Raw genomic sequence first — 15,738 nt, forward strand, 5'->3', positions numbered from 1 at the left:
AATAACATATAAATGTCTTAGTTTTTACACCAAAATTTTGCTATAAATACACAAAATTATTTTTTAATGCTGCATTTTTTTTCTTTTTTTCTTTATTTATTTATTTCTTTTAGTTGAATGAATGTAGGTTCATCCTCTTCCTAGTAATTTTGCAGCATTACATGTTTCTTCTTCTTTTTTGTTTAATTTTTTTTTATTCTTGTTAAGGGAGTAAAACAAAAAGAAAAAGATGAATAAGAAAAAAAGAAGATGATGATGATAAAAACGAAGAAGAAGCAGCAAAAGATGAGGAGGAGGAAGAAGAAGAAAACTTTTGAATTATGCAAAATTTATCAGAAAAAAAGTATACAAAAATTTTTTAACAATAACATATAAATTTCTTAGTTTTTACACCAAAATTTTGCTACAAACCTCAATTAACTCAGAACCAAAATTACTTAATAATTGCAACACACAAACTCAGTGTGAAAACAACACACAAAATGACTGAATTATCAACAAAAACGCATCTAAATTAATTTTAGACCAGACAATGTCATTAATATGGCAAAAATTCTATGATAACGATAATAATAACGATAATAATGATAACGACAATGCGTATAAGAAGAAGATGATGATAACTATAATGATGATAATCATGATGATGAAGATGATGGAAGAAAAGGAAGGAGGAAAAGATATTCTAATAACAAAAGAAAGAGGAGGAGGAGGAGAAGGAGAAGGAGGAGGTGACAACGATAACAAAAAAAAAAAAATAACAAAAAAAGAAGAAGAAGTATCAAGGGTGAATAAAAAAAAAGTACCATAGAATTGCCCAAAAAAATATGTGCATATGAGTATAAATGACTTAATTAAATTTATTTAGATAAATGACTTATATGTAAAGATTAACTCTTACTAATTTACTAATTATTAGTAAAAGATTTTTACTTTTATTGATTCACCGTGTCAATATACAAACCACTTACTGTTAGCATGTTGAACGACAACATTTTCTTCATTCATATCAACATGAGCCATGTGCAATTAATATCCCCATAAATGTTATTCAATACTTATTTCAATATTTATTTATTTATTTATTTATTATCGTTGATTGTGTCAAAAATAGAAAAATCCATAGTATCTAACATAAATTTAGGATTATTTATTGCTATTTTTAAGTTTTGTTTTTGAGTGAATAACTATTTTTAATTCTCGAAAAATTATAGTTTTGACAAATAAACTCTAAAAAATATGATTAATAAAATAATGTTTAAAAATATATTTTATTTGACAAAACAAAATCAAATATTTAATCAATTTACTTATATATATTTAATTTATTTTGTCAAATAAAATATATTTTTAAAGAATTACTTTATCATATCTCATTTGTATTTTCAAGAGTGTATTTTGTCAAAATCTATTTTTTTGAGTACAAAATAACTATTTATTCTTTTTGTGTTTTTTTAAAAATGATTTTAATCCAATAAAATATAAAAGGTTCTTCCCCTTAATTCTCCTAATCAGTTTTCCTTGTAAATGACAAATTAAATTAAATGTTAATACAATGACATAAAATATTAACCGGGAAAAATATATTATATCAGTAATTAATTATCACGTTATCACTTAACAAAAAAACATTTTTTAAATTTTATTAGGTTAAATTAGAAAAAATATTTTTTATATAAGAAACAGATATTTCATAGGACTAAAATTTTTTTAAAGCCTATATTTTATATAATTTACAATTAATTTTTATGTATCACATGGTTACTTAATCATCAAGGCATAACTATAATTGATTTTTTAAATAAATAAAACGATTACCCTATTAATAGATATACATAAATAATTTTAGAAATATTTACATTTTTGTATTTTGTTTATGAAATAAAACATTTTATTTTTATTTATTGTGGGGGCGTTGGGGTTTTTGCTTCTTTTTAAAGTTGAAAGGTTCAGGCCTAGCTTCCTTGTTCACCCGCCGCCTGTAACAAGAACAACACAGAAACCAAGCAAAGCAAAGTAAGCTGCAGAAGAAAGAAAGAAAGAGACACATTTTCAATTCCCTCCTAACCCATAAGGCCAAACCAAAAGGCATCTTCTTCTTCCTCCAAGATTTATATGCTTATATCCCCTTTTCTCTTTTTCAATTTACACCTTAATCACTTATATTCCTCTCTCTCTCTCTCTCTCTCTCTCTCTCTCTCTCTCTCAAATATTTATATAAAATTACACACACTCATTCGCACACACTCCTATATATCTATATCTATATATACACACATCTATATCTATATATATATATACATGTACCGTTTGTGGGTTGATAGAGCCATTGTGGAGGGTGCAAGAGGATTTTTTTTTCGCTTTCTTGGAGGGTATATATAGAGAAAAACTGAAAACCAAAACCTCTCTTCGAGTGGGGTTAGATGGGGTCTTCACATTAGAAAGAAAAGAATATAACAGAAGCGTTTTTTTTTCTTTTTTTTTTCTGGGGTAAGAGGAGGAGGAGGCCTTGTAAACCCCGTCATATTGAACAAGGTTTTCCTCATTATTCTCTCCATTTTTCTTTGTGGGGTTGCTGAAAGTTCCCAACTTTTCTATTTTTTTTTAAATCTTCTGTTGTTATTATCTCACCATCTTTTAATTTATTTTGTTAATTTGCCCCATTTCTTATGATATCTATGTAATGTGTGTCACTGCCAGTATTTATCTGCTAAGCTAAGCTTATTCACATACCTTATCCGTTTTTTCATGCCAGAAAGAAAACCGTCACTATAAACATTGTTGTCTTTTGTACTGTTGTTGTCATCATTCATAGTTTTATCAGAGAGAGCACAAAGGGGTTAGTGAGCTCTTATGTGTAAACCACACTTAAGTGCTGCTATATATATTAACATGTGTGTGTTTTTGTTTTACAATCCTAGGTTGTTTTTTTTTTTTGTTGGTTGGGCTTGTTTTGTTCTGTTCAAAGTACTGATATATTATCTGGGTTTGTGCATTTTGTGTTGTACAAGCAGGGGAGTGCAAAAGAAGAGGGAAAACTTGAAAAAGAGGGTGGTGAAAATGAAGTACGTGTTGGTAACAGGTGGTGTTGTTAGTGGACTTGGGAAAGGAGTCACTGCTAGCAGTATTGGTGTTCTTCTTAAGGCTTGTGGTCTTAGAGTTACTTCTATCAAGATTGGTAATTTTCCTCTCTTATTGTTACTCTGATGTTAGAATTAACACTTTGGTTCTCTACCCTCTTGTACTGAAGAGGAGAATGCAACTTTTTTAATTAACAAAATGATTTTGTCAATATTAATATGTTGGTTTTTCAGTATAAAAATTTCAGTTCAGTTCTTTTGGTTGAATGGATATTGGATAACCAACTCATTTGAGTGTTTTTAATTGCAATTGGTTCAATTTTAAAGGAAATTCATTTGAGTGCTTTTTTCCTTTTTTTTTTCCCCGAGTTGATGTATTCCTTCATATTTTGTGCTATGATTTTGAAGGGCTTCTAATTCTGGTGCATTTTCGTTTCTTTCTCCATACTGCTTTCTTCTTTTGTTGTTGTCAGTAGTTCCAATTTTATGTTCAGCAATCGTTATTTCTCTTCCATCCTACAACCAAACATAACCCTGTATTTCTTTCTTATTATGAAAATAATAATGTTCAATTCTGAAATTTTCTAATTTTGTTTGCACTTGCAGATCCCTATCTCAATACTGATGCAGGGACTATGTCTCCTTTTGAACATGGAGAGGTGTTTGTCTTAGATGATGGCGGCGAGGTAAATATACTAGTTTTCTTGCCATGAGGGGGCCAATTAGTGTTTCTTCTTTCGGAATATAGTCGCTGACATGATTGTATTTGTTATTTCTATCTGCTACTCAAAATCTTGAACCTATGTTGCGTTTACCTTCCTCTCACTTTTCTCATTTTACTTGAAATTACAGTTAACTGTCTTTTGTTTGTTCTCTGAGATGGATTGACTGGTTTCATTTATAGTAAACCGGAATACTGCAATCCCTTTTCAGTTTGATTTTTAAGTTACTAATTCTTATTCATTCTTTTGTTTATGTTGAAGGTTGACCTTGACCTTGGTAACTATGAACGTTTCTTGGACATCAAACTAACCCGTGACAATAACATAACTACTGGAAAAATATATCAGGTGAACAAACTAACTTCATATGTATTCTTCTTTATTTTTTGACTCGGTGTGCTTGCAGTTTTTCATTTATTTTTCCCTTCATGAATGTTTTTCAGTCTGTTATCGAGAAGGAGAGAAAAGGAGATTATCTTGGAAAGACTGTCCAGGTGAGTTCAACGATTCTAGTTCTTTCTTTTTTGAAGGAGTTTTTAATGGTTGCCGGTGCCTTGATTCTTAATTCGGTGTTACTTTGCTTGGTGGTAGGTGGTTCCGCACATAACAGACGCCATCCAAGAGTGGATAGAGTGTGTTGCGAAGATACCGGTTGATGGAAAAGAAGAGCCAGCAGATGTTTGTGTGATTGAATTGGGTGGAACAATAGGTAGAGTAATACTTTAAGAGAATAATTTAACTAATTCTTTGAAAAGAAATTGACCAAGTACTATTATAATTTCATTATCTGCTTAACTTTTTGTTTTTATTTTTAACAAGTATTTGGTTAGCAGCTTCTATTTGGAAGTTTGTGAGAGGAATATTGTTGACCTTATCTATTATGCAATTTATTATTCTTATTATTATTATTATTATTATTATTATTTCAACACTAATATTTATAATGGCTTTTCTTTAATGTCAGGGGATATTGAATCTATGCCTTTTATTGAAGCACTTGGCCAATTCTCATACCGTGTAGGTAATGATCATCGAGCTTCAAACCGCATAGTTTACAAATTTATTTAATTTTTCTTTTTTTTGGCGTGCTTACTGGTCTTCTTCTTCTTTAGGCCCTGGCAACTTCTGTCTCATTCATGTCAGCTTGGTTCCTGTTCTCAATGTTGTTGGCGAACAGGTATACTACAAACAAAATGACATCAATGCAACTTCTATGTTCACTTACTAGATATAAGTGAAAAATAAAAAATAGCAAGTATCCAATTGAAATTTTAAATTTCAGTTTATTGTTTTTGACTGTGATATAGACTTAAAACTGATGGTTTTAATTTACAGAAAACAAAGCCAACTCAGCACAGTGTTCGTCAACTTAGAGGATTAGGTTTGACTCCTAATCTTCTTGCTTGTCGAAGTACAAAGGTATGTCTTCTGTCCTTTTTTGTCTTTTCTTCTTGTCCTGTTGGCTTCAACTGATCATTGTTCTCTTCTTTATGTCAGATTCTTGATGACAATGTTAAGGCAAAGCTTGCTCAATTTTGTCATGTGCCGGTAATAGGATATTAAATTTGATATTTTGATTTTTGGTTATCACAAAAGAACTTGTACTGAGAAAACTTTTTCCGTATGCAGATGTCAAACATTGTTAATCTCCATGATGTTCCGAATATTTGGCACATACCCTTGCTATTGAAAGTAAGTAATTCTAACATTATTTTCTGTTTAGTTCTTTGGTTTATGCAGGAACCTGAATTTTTCCTTTGAATTTATTTTCTGTAATAAATAGGATCAGAAGGCGCATGAGGCGATCCTGAAAGCATTAAACTTGCTAGGGTTTGTTTGATAAACTCAGTCTTTTACGTTCTATAAACCTCTTCCTTTCCCAAAGAAAAACAAATTTTATAATTCTGATGTTTGGACTTTGGAGATGGTATTGTTACTTCTTCTGCAGCAGTGGCTAAATATGTGTGGCTTTGTCATTTGCAGTGTTGCTAAAGAGCCTAATTTGAAGGAATGGACTACGAGGACAAAAGCTTATGACAAATGTCATGAAACTGTGGGTCTCAAATATAAAAAATCTAATTAGATTGCATCGTACTTTGTATGAAATTATGAATAGATAGTCATGTGTTAATTCTTGAGCTTACAAGTATTATGCATGTTGCAGGTTAGAATTGCGATGGTGGGAAAATACACAGGCCTTTCAGATGCATATCTTTCTGTTCTGAAGGTATCTTGGTCCACAAATTTAAGATAATTTGTACACGATTATTTATATTTATTTCTGCTTTGTATTTGACACGCACCTTTAGGACCTCGAGTTGTTTGAAGTTGAACTTTCTGGTCTAAATATAACGAACTCCAATATGTGACAAGCTTGTTTACATGGTTTTCTTTCAGGCTCTTTTACATGCTGCTGTTGCTCGCAATCGGAAACTTCTTGTTGACTGGGTTCCTGCTGGTGATCTTGAAGATGTTACTTCTAAAGAGGTGAATACTTGGCATTCTGCTGTATTGCGTATGTAAGCACGTCTTATTTTCAATTTATGCCAAACCTCTAATGATTATGTAATATATTAGGATCCTGAGGCATACAAAGCTGCTTGGACGCTTCTGAAGGTTTGACCATTTGAACTGTGGACTAAATTCCTCTGTTCAGTTCCCCAAATTCCTATTATAATGCATTAAAATTAGACCATTTTCCTGTTACCTAAATTGAATTCCTTTGCAGGGTGCTCATGGGGTTCTAGTTCCAGGAGGTTTTGGGGATAGAGGAGTGCAAGGGAAAATTCTTGCTGCTAAATATGCTCGAGAAAATAATGTTCCGTATTTGGGCATTTGCTTGGGTATGCAAATTGCTGTGATAGAGTATGCACGATCCGTTCTGGGTCTGCATGATGCTACCAGCACAGAATTTGATCCTGAGGCCAAGAACCCTGCCGTCATATTCATGCCTGAAGTATGTTTTACTATTTACAATACAGCTTGAGTCGGAGAATGTTGGTTTTGACGACCTAGTTAAACCGTTATGTCCTTTATTGACAGGGTTCAAAGACTCACATGGGAGGAACCATGCGTCTTGGTTCAAGGAGGACCTTCTTTGAAGTTGCTGATTGCAAATCTGCAAAGTTGTAAGAACCGAAAACAGATCTTGCGCTTGCATAAACACACTCCATTTCCTCCTTAATAAGATTTATACACCCATTGTTATTCTGCTGTACTTGTCATTTGTTTCACTGAATATTAATCATCTTCAATCTAAAATGATATTCATTGTTACATAAATAATTAAAGTTTAACTCAAGATAGTAGTAACTTTGGGATATTCATTTTACATTGCTTTTACATGTCTAAGATACTAAAATTTGGAATTTTCTTCATAGGTATGGTCATGTAAAGTACATCGATGAGCGACATCGCCATAGATACGAGGTAAATTAGTTTGAAGGCAAAGAATCTGTGTGTACAATTTTATATGCTAACTCTTATCGCAACTCTGTATAGGTTAATCCTGACATGATATCACAGCTGGAGAATGCTGGTCTATCTTTTGTAGGCAAAGATGAAAGTGGGAAGCGCATGGAGGTGTGTTCTTACATACGAAGTTGTTAATAGCGTGGATGTTAAGATTATCAAACAATGTTTAACAATACAATCTGTTAATTACGTACACGAGTGCAGATAGTAGAACTGCCTAGCCATCCGTATTTCATTGGCGTACAGTTTCACCCCGAATTCAAATCCAGACCAGGGAAACCTTCTCCTGTCTTCTCAGGTATTAATCTCTAGAGTCCTTTAGCGCCTTTTTCGTACATGAGCCTGTTGTGCCATCCAAGCTTATTTAAAAGGTTTATGTCCTGGTTCGTCAAAATTTTCCTTCCAATGCTAAAGAAAACATTGATAATCATCTTTCATTCTCTGGTCAAAATCTCTTGCTGTTCTATTTAACTAATAATGAACCCAAGCTATGGTCATGGTTGAATTAAAACCCCTTTTTCTCTCATTTGTTGTTGCTTATATTACTCGCTTCTAATCATGTGATAACTAATGCAATATCAATCACATTGAGTAATGCTGCTGTTATTTGATTCTAAGTATCTAGCTTGTGCTATCTTATGACTATTTTAATGAAAATAATTTAAAAAAATCAGTTAATTCTTTTACATCCTTGCATGTTGTAGACTTTAGTCTATGATGCATAATTATGTAACAGCTTGAAAGTCTCCTCGAGTTCTTTCTATGATCATCATACTTTGATACAATGCGCAATAAACCATATTAATTAATATGATATATAATATGAATGCCTTATTTGTCAAAACAGGATTAATAGCAGCAGCTTGTGAACAAAAGAAGGCAATACTGCTACCAAGCAATGGCCATGCCAAGTTAACTAGTGGAATATATAGCGGAGTGAACGGACACTCGCCGATACTGAAACCTCACCAAAATAGTAACAGCTTTATTGCATCCAATGGCACCTTAAACCTATATGCCAAGGGCAACGGTGTATGTGTCGACGGTAGTTGTTAGTCAGTCATCAGTGTGTTGGTGACAGTACCAAAAGTCCTGGTATAATTCTCTCCAAGGGCATCATCGTCATATTGTGTTGTCCTCGGTTTTTCCCTGTACAGTTAGTGAGTTGGATAGATCTCCAGAATGAAACAAGTTTTGAGTCTAACAGCAATTTCTTCATGTTTCTTCCCTAGTTTCTTCTACATTGTGTTTATGGTGTGGCATTTGGAGCCACCATTGATTTGATTTGGTTTTCAGGTTCTTGTTGGTTAGAAACATTGGCCAAAGACTAGTTCTATTACACTCCACTCACTTTGATCATGCCAAATATTTGGGCTTTGGTGGCTTTTTCCGGTAGCATTTTAGGAATTTTCTTCTTTAGAGTATACAGGCTGAAGGTGTAAAACTTACTTTCAACCAAGTGTCTTTTTTTTTATAATTTTTTTTTTCTTCTGCGTGGCCATAATGTAAAACGCTTTTATGTTATGAACATTGAAGTTGAATTTAGTTTTTCTCCGGAATTTAGATTTTTTCACCTGTTGAAAGTTTTTAGACCAACCCTTCCAATTCTCCTTCCTGAAGCTATTTATTCAAGATATGAGGAGATATTATACATTGTTTAATTGGTAATGCGAAAGTTATTTTATTTTTTTTGTTGAAATTGAAACGTTAATATATGATTTGATGTCTTGTGAAGAACTCTTATTTTGATCCATATTACTTATTTCGCAATTATCTCAAGATAGAAAAATGCATTGTAGATAAATTAGAGTCGGGAAAGAATGATAAGAGAATGATAAGCGATTAATTATATGATTAAGTGCATTAAGAAAGAAATGATGAATTTTTGGTTTAGATAAGGGCATTAAGAAATGGTGAGAGATAATTTGAGAGTTATTTAAGGAAGCATATGAAATTTTTTTTGTAATCATTTTTCATAATCATGTGAATTTAAACTCTATTATCCAAAATCTTATTACATTCTATCTTAACCCAAATCCTACTTGCATATTAAACCATTTCACGGGACCTTATATGCAAAAAACATTTATTTTCGATAAACTAATATTTAGCCTTTTATATTTTATAAATATACTATTAATATAAAAATTACGAAATTAAGTCCATATTACAATTAGAAATCACGCAATCATTATTAAGTTAATCTAAAATTCAAAATTTATGTTACTAGCAAATTAAATGCCAAATCGATTCCCTTCTCCCTCATCATATACATATAAACCATGCATATTATAATATTAAGACTATGGATTGGTTTGATAAGTTTGGTGCAACATTTAAACTCAACTTTACCTGCAGTTCAATTTACTCTGCAGGCAATTCTACCTGTTGAGGATACCCATGAATGCGGGTATTGCTGTCAGCTCTAATTACACACGAAAGATGAGGACCAAAATTTTAATTATTATCAAAAGGAGTTATGAGATTTTAAAGTTAAAAAGATCTTAAATAGACAATAATGAACATTTTTTTTATTGGAGTTTGAAAAGATTTAAGAAGAGGTGTATGTTGACTTATCAACATTTTTTAATGAAATTTTAAAGTCTAATTAAGAATATGCTAAATAAACGAGAGAATAGTTTCTTGGTTATGAATCTTCCAATGGACTTATGGGAGAAGGTTGAGGTAAGAGACTCGGGTTTTGGAAGACCATCATAAAGGTTATATACTTATTATGAGAAAGATGGAGAGGTACCAGACTAATAAGAGTGAACTACACATGGTAATTATTAACTAATCTCAAGAAAGATTCTGTGATGGTTTTGGAGAAGAAAGAAGTAAGGATTGTATATATATATGGCGAGTTCTAGGGTGCCATAACTTGTGGTGGCTAAGGATGACTAATTGTTGACCCACCAATAAATATATGACACGTGACAAATAAGGTTATGAATGGTAAGATATTTAATTAACGTTGAATCTGTGCAACTGATTGTAAGTCATCCATTGTTACATGAGGGTAAAATTGGAAAGTGACACCAAAAATTAAGTGATGATGGCTGGCCGGCCGCTGCTCCTATAGCGATCGCACACCTCCATCTACGACGATGGTCGGCCGTTGCACCTCTTACTGACACACACGTTTTGCACGGAACTCCACTGTAACTGCTCTTCTCCAATTCTCCTCACCGGATCCCAACGACTCACTTCTCGCTTTCACTGACGCACTGCATGCACACGCTCCGTGCAGAGCTCCACCGGCCACCCCAATCGCTCTTCTCCTCACTGAATTCCAATGATTCACTGCTTGCGGTGACTTGCAGAGCCCACCCTTCCAATAAGAAACAGAGCCCACCCTTCCAATAGGAAACACCCCTCACGACTCGAACCGTAGCTCTTCATTCTCTCAACACAGAACCAAGCTTTTAACACATGATTTGGAGATCTTTTGATTTTTTTTCCAAATGTTGTTACCAAATTTTTGATCCAATTGCATTATGGAATTTTTGCACTTTACTTAATCTAATTTTGTGTTGCAAATTATTTACGGCCCTTCATTAGTCGAGTTATTATATCATTAGCATAGTCAAACACTGCTCCCATAAATTCAAAGGTCACACGTGTTATTCTCAGATTTGATGAAATTTTTTAGCCACCATAACCACGAATAATACTTAGTCACCACAGACCGCACCTATATATATTCATGCAACTAAAGAACATAACTAGCTTGAGAACTTAAGATGGTGCAAAAGAGGAATTTTTTATTGATATATCATTACATCACGGATCATTTTTAAAGTTTTAAAAGTGCTTACCCAGTACATTCATAAAATCTGTTGATGATATCATCCTCGTGGAAGAACTCTGAAAAAATTTAAATGAAAAGCTAGATTTGAGATGAGATTTGGAAGCATATGTTTTGCGCATCAGTCACACTAAGACCAAGTATCTCAAATGTAACTTTATCACTGGAACAAGTGAAAATTTGAGAAAATATCATAAAACAAGTAAAACTATTTAAATATCTTGGTTGTATTATTCATGCCAATATAAAAATAAAAGATGACGTAAACCATAGGATCCAAACCAATTGATTGAAAAAATGACTGTTTTGTAGAGCAAAATTTATTCTACTATACCGTTAGACTAACTATATTATATGCAAAGACGAAGCCTGGTACTAGAAAAAGGGAGCAATGGCCTCCCAAAACTTCATAATTTTTATACAACAAGTTATTAATTATTTTAGGGTTTAGCCTTTTAATTTTATTTCTTTTTTTTTTCTCTTCTCAAATTATATATTTTATGTTGGCCTCTCCATAGAAAAACTCTAGTTCTGTTCCTAGTTGTATGGAATGAATGAAGTGTTAGACATAAAGAGTGAATATGAACATTAGTTTAGTGGGACTAAAATGAGGATGGTTAGATGAATGAGAAAGCATATATGTATGAACAAACTAAGGAAGGACAATTTAAGATAAAATTAGAATAGTATCTATCATTGTAGAGATGATGAAATCTCGTGTAAGTTTGTTGTTTGGTTACGTTAAAAGAAGAATAATTAGGCATCTATTCAGTAATAAAAGATATAAAAAGATCTAAAAAGACTTCTTATGAGATTTATTTGTGAACAATTTTATTGTAAACCCAAAATATAATAGACTGCAACAATATTATTTAAGCTATATAGCCGAACTCATCTTATTTGCCGAGAGATAAATTAGATTAGACAAAATATAAAAATAAAAATGTTTGCTTTCTAAATAAAAAGAAGATGAAAAATGACATTGTAATTTTATCTAACGAGGAGAGGTCATTCATTGTTGTTTATGAGATTATAAATAATCTATAGAAAGTGATATTTTAGCCTCCTTTTGCTACATGCAAAGGTGAGCTTGTGTATATTCACTTCTATTTGATTCATTGGAATGTTCTATTGTTATTTATGACAGTAGAGTACAACTTTTTTATTCTTAACGTTTTTGAAAAACTTTAGTTATACACTTGTCATTTAGGTTGTGTTTGGTTCTAAAAACATGATATTAAGAATAAAATATAAAAGACAGAAATACAAAAATTAGAATTTTTATATTTTATTTGATGATAAATTAAAATAAATTATGAAATTTTAATTTATTCTCATTCTTTTCATTTAAAAAATTTGGAAAGAAAAATATAATAATAACAAGAGAAAAGGACAAATAGGTTCTTGACCTTTTGTCCCGCAAATATTTTCGCTCTTGACCATTGAAAAATACTTTTAAATTCCTGACCTTCACAGAACTTGGACGGATGAGTCCCTCCGTCCAAGACCCAACGGAAAAGTCTAACGTGGCTCCTGTAATGCTTGTCACGCGTACGCGTGGGTCACGTGTACGCGTCGCCTGACAGACTTCCCTTTCACGCGTACGCGTCGCCATGAATTCAACAAATCCTCTTTTTTTTCATGAATTCTCCACTTTACATGCTTTTTTCCCATTTCTTTCAAGTCATTCTTGCCTTCAAAACTTTAAATCACTCAAACAAATATATCAAGACATCGAATGGGAGAAAAGTAAATTAAATTTAGCCCTAATTCCATTACAACCCTTGAAAAGACCTCTTGAGATGTGTATCCATGCATTGAATATATGTTGATTGGTAGACGATGAGTGGTGCACGAAATTGTGATCATCAATGGCGCCATCAACATGGTACGCTCAATTGCAATCTCAACTCTTTATCACAACTTCGCACAACTAACCAGCAAGTGCACTGGGTCATCCAAGTAATAAACCTTATGCGAGTAAGGGTCGATCCCACAGAGATTGTTGGTATGAAGCAAGCTATGGTCATCTTGTAAATCTCAGTCAGGCGGATTCAAATGGTTATGGAGGACTAATGATTAAAAGATGAATAAAACATAAAATAAAGATAGAGATACTTATGTAATTCATTGGTGAGAATTTCAGATAAGCGTATGGAGATGCTTTGTCCCTTCCGTCTCTCTGCTTTTCTACCGTCTTCATCCAATCCTTCTTACTCCTTTCCATGGCAAGCTGTATGTTGGGCATCACCGTTATCAATGGCTACAGTCCCGTCCTCTCAGTGAAAATGTTCAACGCGCTCTGTCACAGCACGGCTAATCATCTGTCGGTTCTCAATCAGGTTGGATAGAATCCAGTGATTCTTTTGCGTCTGTCACTAACGCCCAGCCTTCAGGAATTTGAAGCTCGTCACAGTCATTCAATCCTGGAATCCTACTCAGAATACCACAGACAAGGTTTAGACCTTCCAGATTCTCTTGAATGCCGCCATCAATTCTAGCTTATACCACGAAGATTCCGATTAAGGGATCCAAGAGATATCCACTCAATCTAAGGTAGAACGGAGGTGGTTGTCAGGCACATGTTCATAGGTGAGAATGATGATGAGTGTCACGGATCATCACATTCATCAAGTTGAGGAACAATGAATATCTTAGAACAAGAATAAGCTGAATTGAATAGAAGAACAATAGTAATTGCATTAATATTCGAGGTACAGCAGAGCTCCACACCTTAATCTATGGTGTGTAGAAACTCCACCATTGAAAATACATAAGTGATAATGGTGATCATTGGCTTCGGCCCCAGAGAGGAAACCAGAAGAACCAAGATGATAATACAATAGCAAAAGGTCTTATTTATAGAGAACTAGTAGCTTAGGGTTTACAGAAATGAGTAAATGACATAAAAATCTACTTCCGGGCCCACTTGGTGTGTGCTTGGGCTGAGCATTGAAGCTTTCATATGTAGAGACTTTTCTTGGAGTTAAACGCCAGCTTTTATGCCAGTTTGGGCGTTTAACTCCCATTCTTGTGCCAGTTCCGGCGTTTAACGCCGGGCAGTCTTGAGCTGATTTGGAACGCCGGTTTGGACCATCAAATCTCGGGAAAAGTATGGACTATTATATATTGCTGGAAAGCCCAGGATGTCTACTTTCCAGCGCAATTAAGAGCGTGCCAATTGGGCTTCTGTAGCTCTAGAAAATCCACTTCGAGTGCAGGGAGGTCAGAATCCAACAGCATCTGCAGTCATTTTCAGCCTCTGGGTCAGATTTTTGCTCAGGTCCCTCAATTTCAGCCAGAAAATACCTGAAATCACAGAAAAACACACAAACTCATAGTAAAGTCCAGAAAAGTGAATTTTAACTAAAAACTAATAAAATATAATAAAAACTAACTAAAACATACTAAAAACAATGACAAAAAGCGTATAAATTATCCGCTCATCACAACACCTATGAACATACTAAAAACATACTATAAACATACTTAAATTATTGCTTGTCCCCAAGCAACTGAAAATCAAATAAGATAAAAAGAAGAGAATATGCAATGAATTCCAAAAACATCTATGAAGATAAGTATTAATTAGATGAGCGGGGCTTTTAGCTTTTTGCCTCTGAACATTTTTGGCATCTCACTCTATCCTTTGAAATTCAGAATGATTGGCTTCTATAGAAACTCAGAATCCAGATAGTGTTATTGATTCTCCTAGTTAAGTATGATAATTCTTGAACACATCTACTTTATGAGTCTTGGCCGTGGCCCAAAGCACTCTGTCTTCCAGTATTACCACCGGATACATACATGCCACAGACACATAACTGGGTGAACCTTTTCAGATTGTGACTCAGCTTTGCTAGAGTCCCCAATTAGAGGTGTCCAGGGTTCTTAAGCACACTCTTTTTGCCTTGGATCATGATTTTATTTTTACCCTTGCCTTTTGGCTTTTTTTTTTTCTGCTTGCTTTCTCTCTCCTTTTTTTTTGTATTCACTACTTTTTCTTGCTTCAAGAATCATTTTTATGATTTTTCAGATCCTCAGTAACATGTCTCCTTTTTTCATCATTCTTTCAAGAGCCAACATTCATGAACAACAAATTTAAAAGACATATGCACTGTTCAAGCATACATTTAGAAGTCAAAGTATTGCCACCACATCAAAATAATTAATCTATTATAAAATTCAAAATTCATGCAATTCTTCTCTTTTTCAATTAAGAACATTTTTCATTTAAGAAAGGTGATGGATTCATAGGACATTCATAACTTTAAGGCATAGACACTAAGACACTAATGATCATAAGACACAAAACATAGATAAACATAAGCATGAAAATTCGAAAAATAGAAAAATAAAGAACAAGGAGATTAAAGAACGGGTCCACCTTAGTAACGGCGGCTTGTTCTTCCTCTTGAAGATCTTATGGAGTGCTTGAGCTCCTCAATGTCTCTTCCTTGCCTTTGTTGCTCCTCTCTCATGATTCTTTGATCTTCTCTAATTTTATGAAGGAGGATGAAATGTTCTTGGTGCTCCACCCTTAGTTGTCCTATGTTGGAACTCAATTCTCCTTGGGAGGTGTTGATTTGATCCCAATAGTTTTGTGGAGGAAAGTGCATCCCTTGAGGCATCTCAGGGATTTCATGATGAGTGG

The 15,738-nt window shown here is 33.5% G+C and overlaps 1 protein-coding gene across 2 annotated transcripts; it reads left to right on the forward strand.

The window, feature by feature from the left end:
* Positions 1-1,929: 1,929 nt before the first annotated feature.
* On the forward strand, positions 1,930-8,843 carry LOC107458916 (uncharacterized). 2 transcript variants are annotated; one of them, XM_016077130.3, is made up of 22 exons: positions 1,930-2,088; positions 3,015-3,178; positions 3,687-3,766; positions 4,064-4,150; positions 4,246-4,296; positions 4,394-4,511; positions 4,767-4,823; positions 4,915-4,979; positions 5,138-5,221; positions 5,300-5,350; positions 5,432-5,494; positions 5,586-5,632; positions 5,786-5,855; positions 5,967-6,029; positions 6,200-6,289; positions 6,380-6,418; positions 6,531-6,758; positions 6,845-6,930; positions 7,183-7,231; positions 7,304-7,384; positions 7,481-7,574; positions 8,124-8,843. In XM_016077130.3, exons 2-22 carry the CDS (start codon positions 3,061-3,063, stop codon positions 8,330-8,332), a joined length of 1,830 nt encoding a protein of 609 aa, XP_015932616.1. In that variant the 5' UTR covers positions 1,930-2,088; positions 3,015-3,060; the 3' UTR covers positions 8,333-8,843. The 2 variants fall into 2 exon arrangements, with proteins under 2 accessions (XP_015932616.1, XP_015932617.1); XM_016077131.3 differs by lacking the exon at positions 1,930-2,088 and adding an exon at positions 2,181-2,535.
* Positions 8,844-15,738: the final 6,895 nt, after the last annotated feature.

Source organism: Arachis duranensis, chromosome 7 (assembly GCF_000817695.3).
Source record: "Arachis duranensis cultivar V14167 chromosome 7, aradu.V14167.gnm2.J7QH, whole genome shotgun sequence".
Taxonomy (NCBI): Eukaryota; Viridiplantae; Streptophyta; class Magnoliopsida; order Fabales; family Fabaceae; genus Arachis; species Arachis duranensis.

Coding starts and splice junctions, on each gene's coding strand:
- LOC107458916 (XM_016077130.3), top strand. CDS start 3,061: ATGAAGTACGTGTTGGTAACAGGTGGTGTTGTTAGTGGACTTGGGAAA. Junction 5,495..5,585: donor ACATACCCTTGCTATTGAAA/GTAAGTAATTCT, acceptor TGTAATAAATAG/GATCAGAAGGCGCATGAGGC. Junction 7,232..7,303: donor GACATCGCCATAGATACGAG/GTAAATTAGTTT, acceptor AACTCTGTATAG/GTTAATCCTGACATGATATC.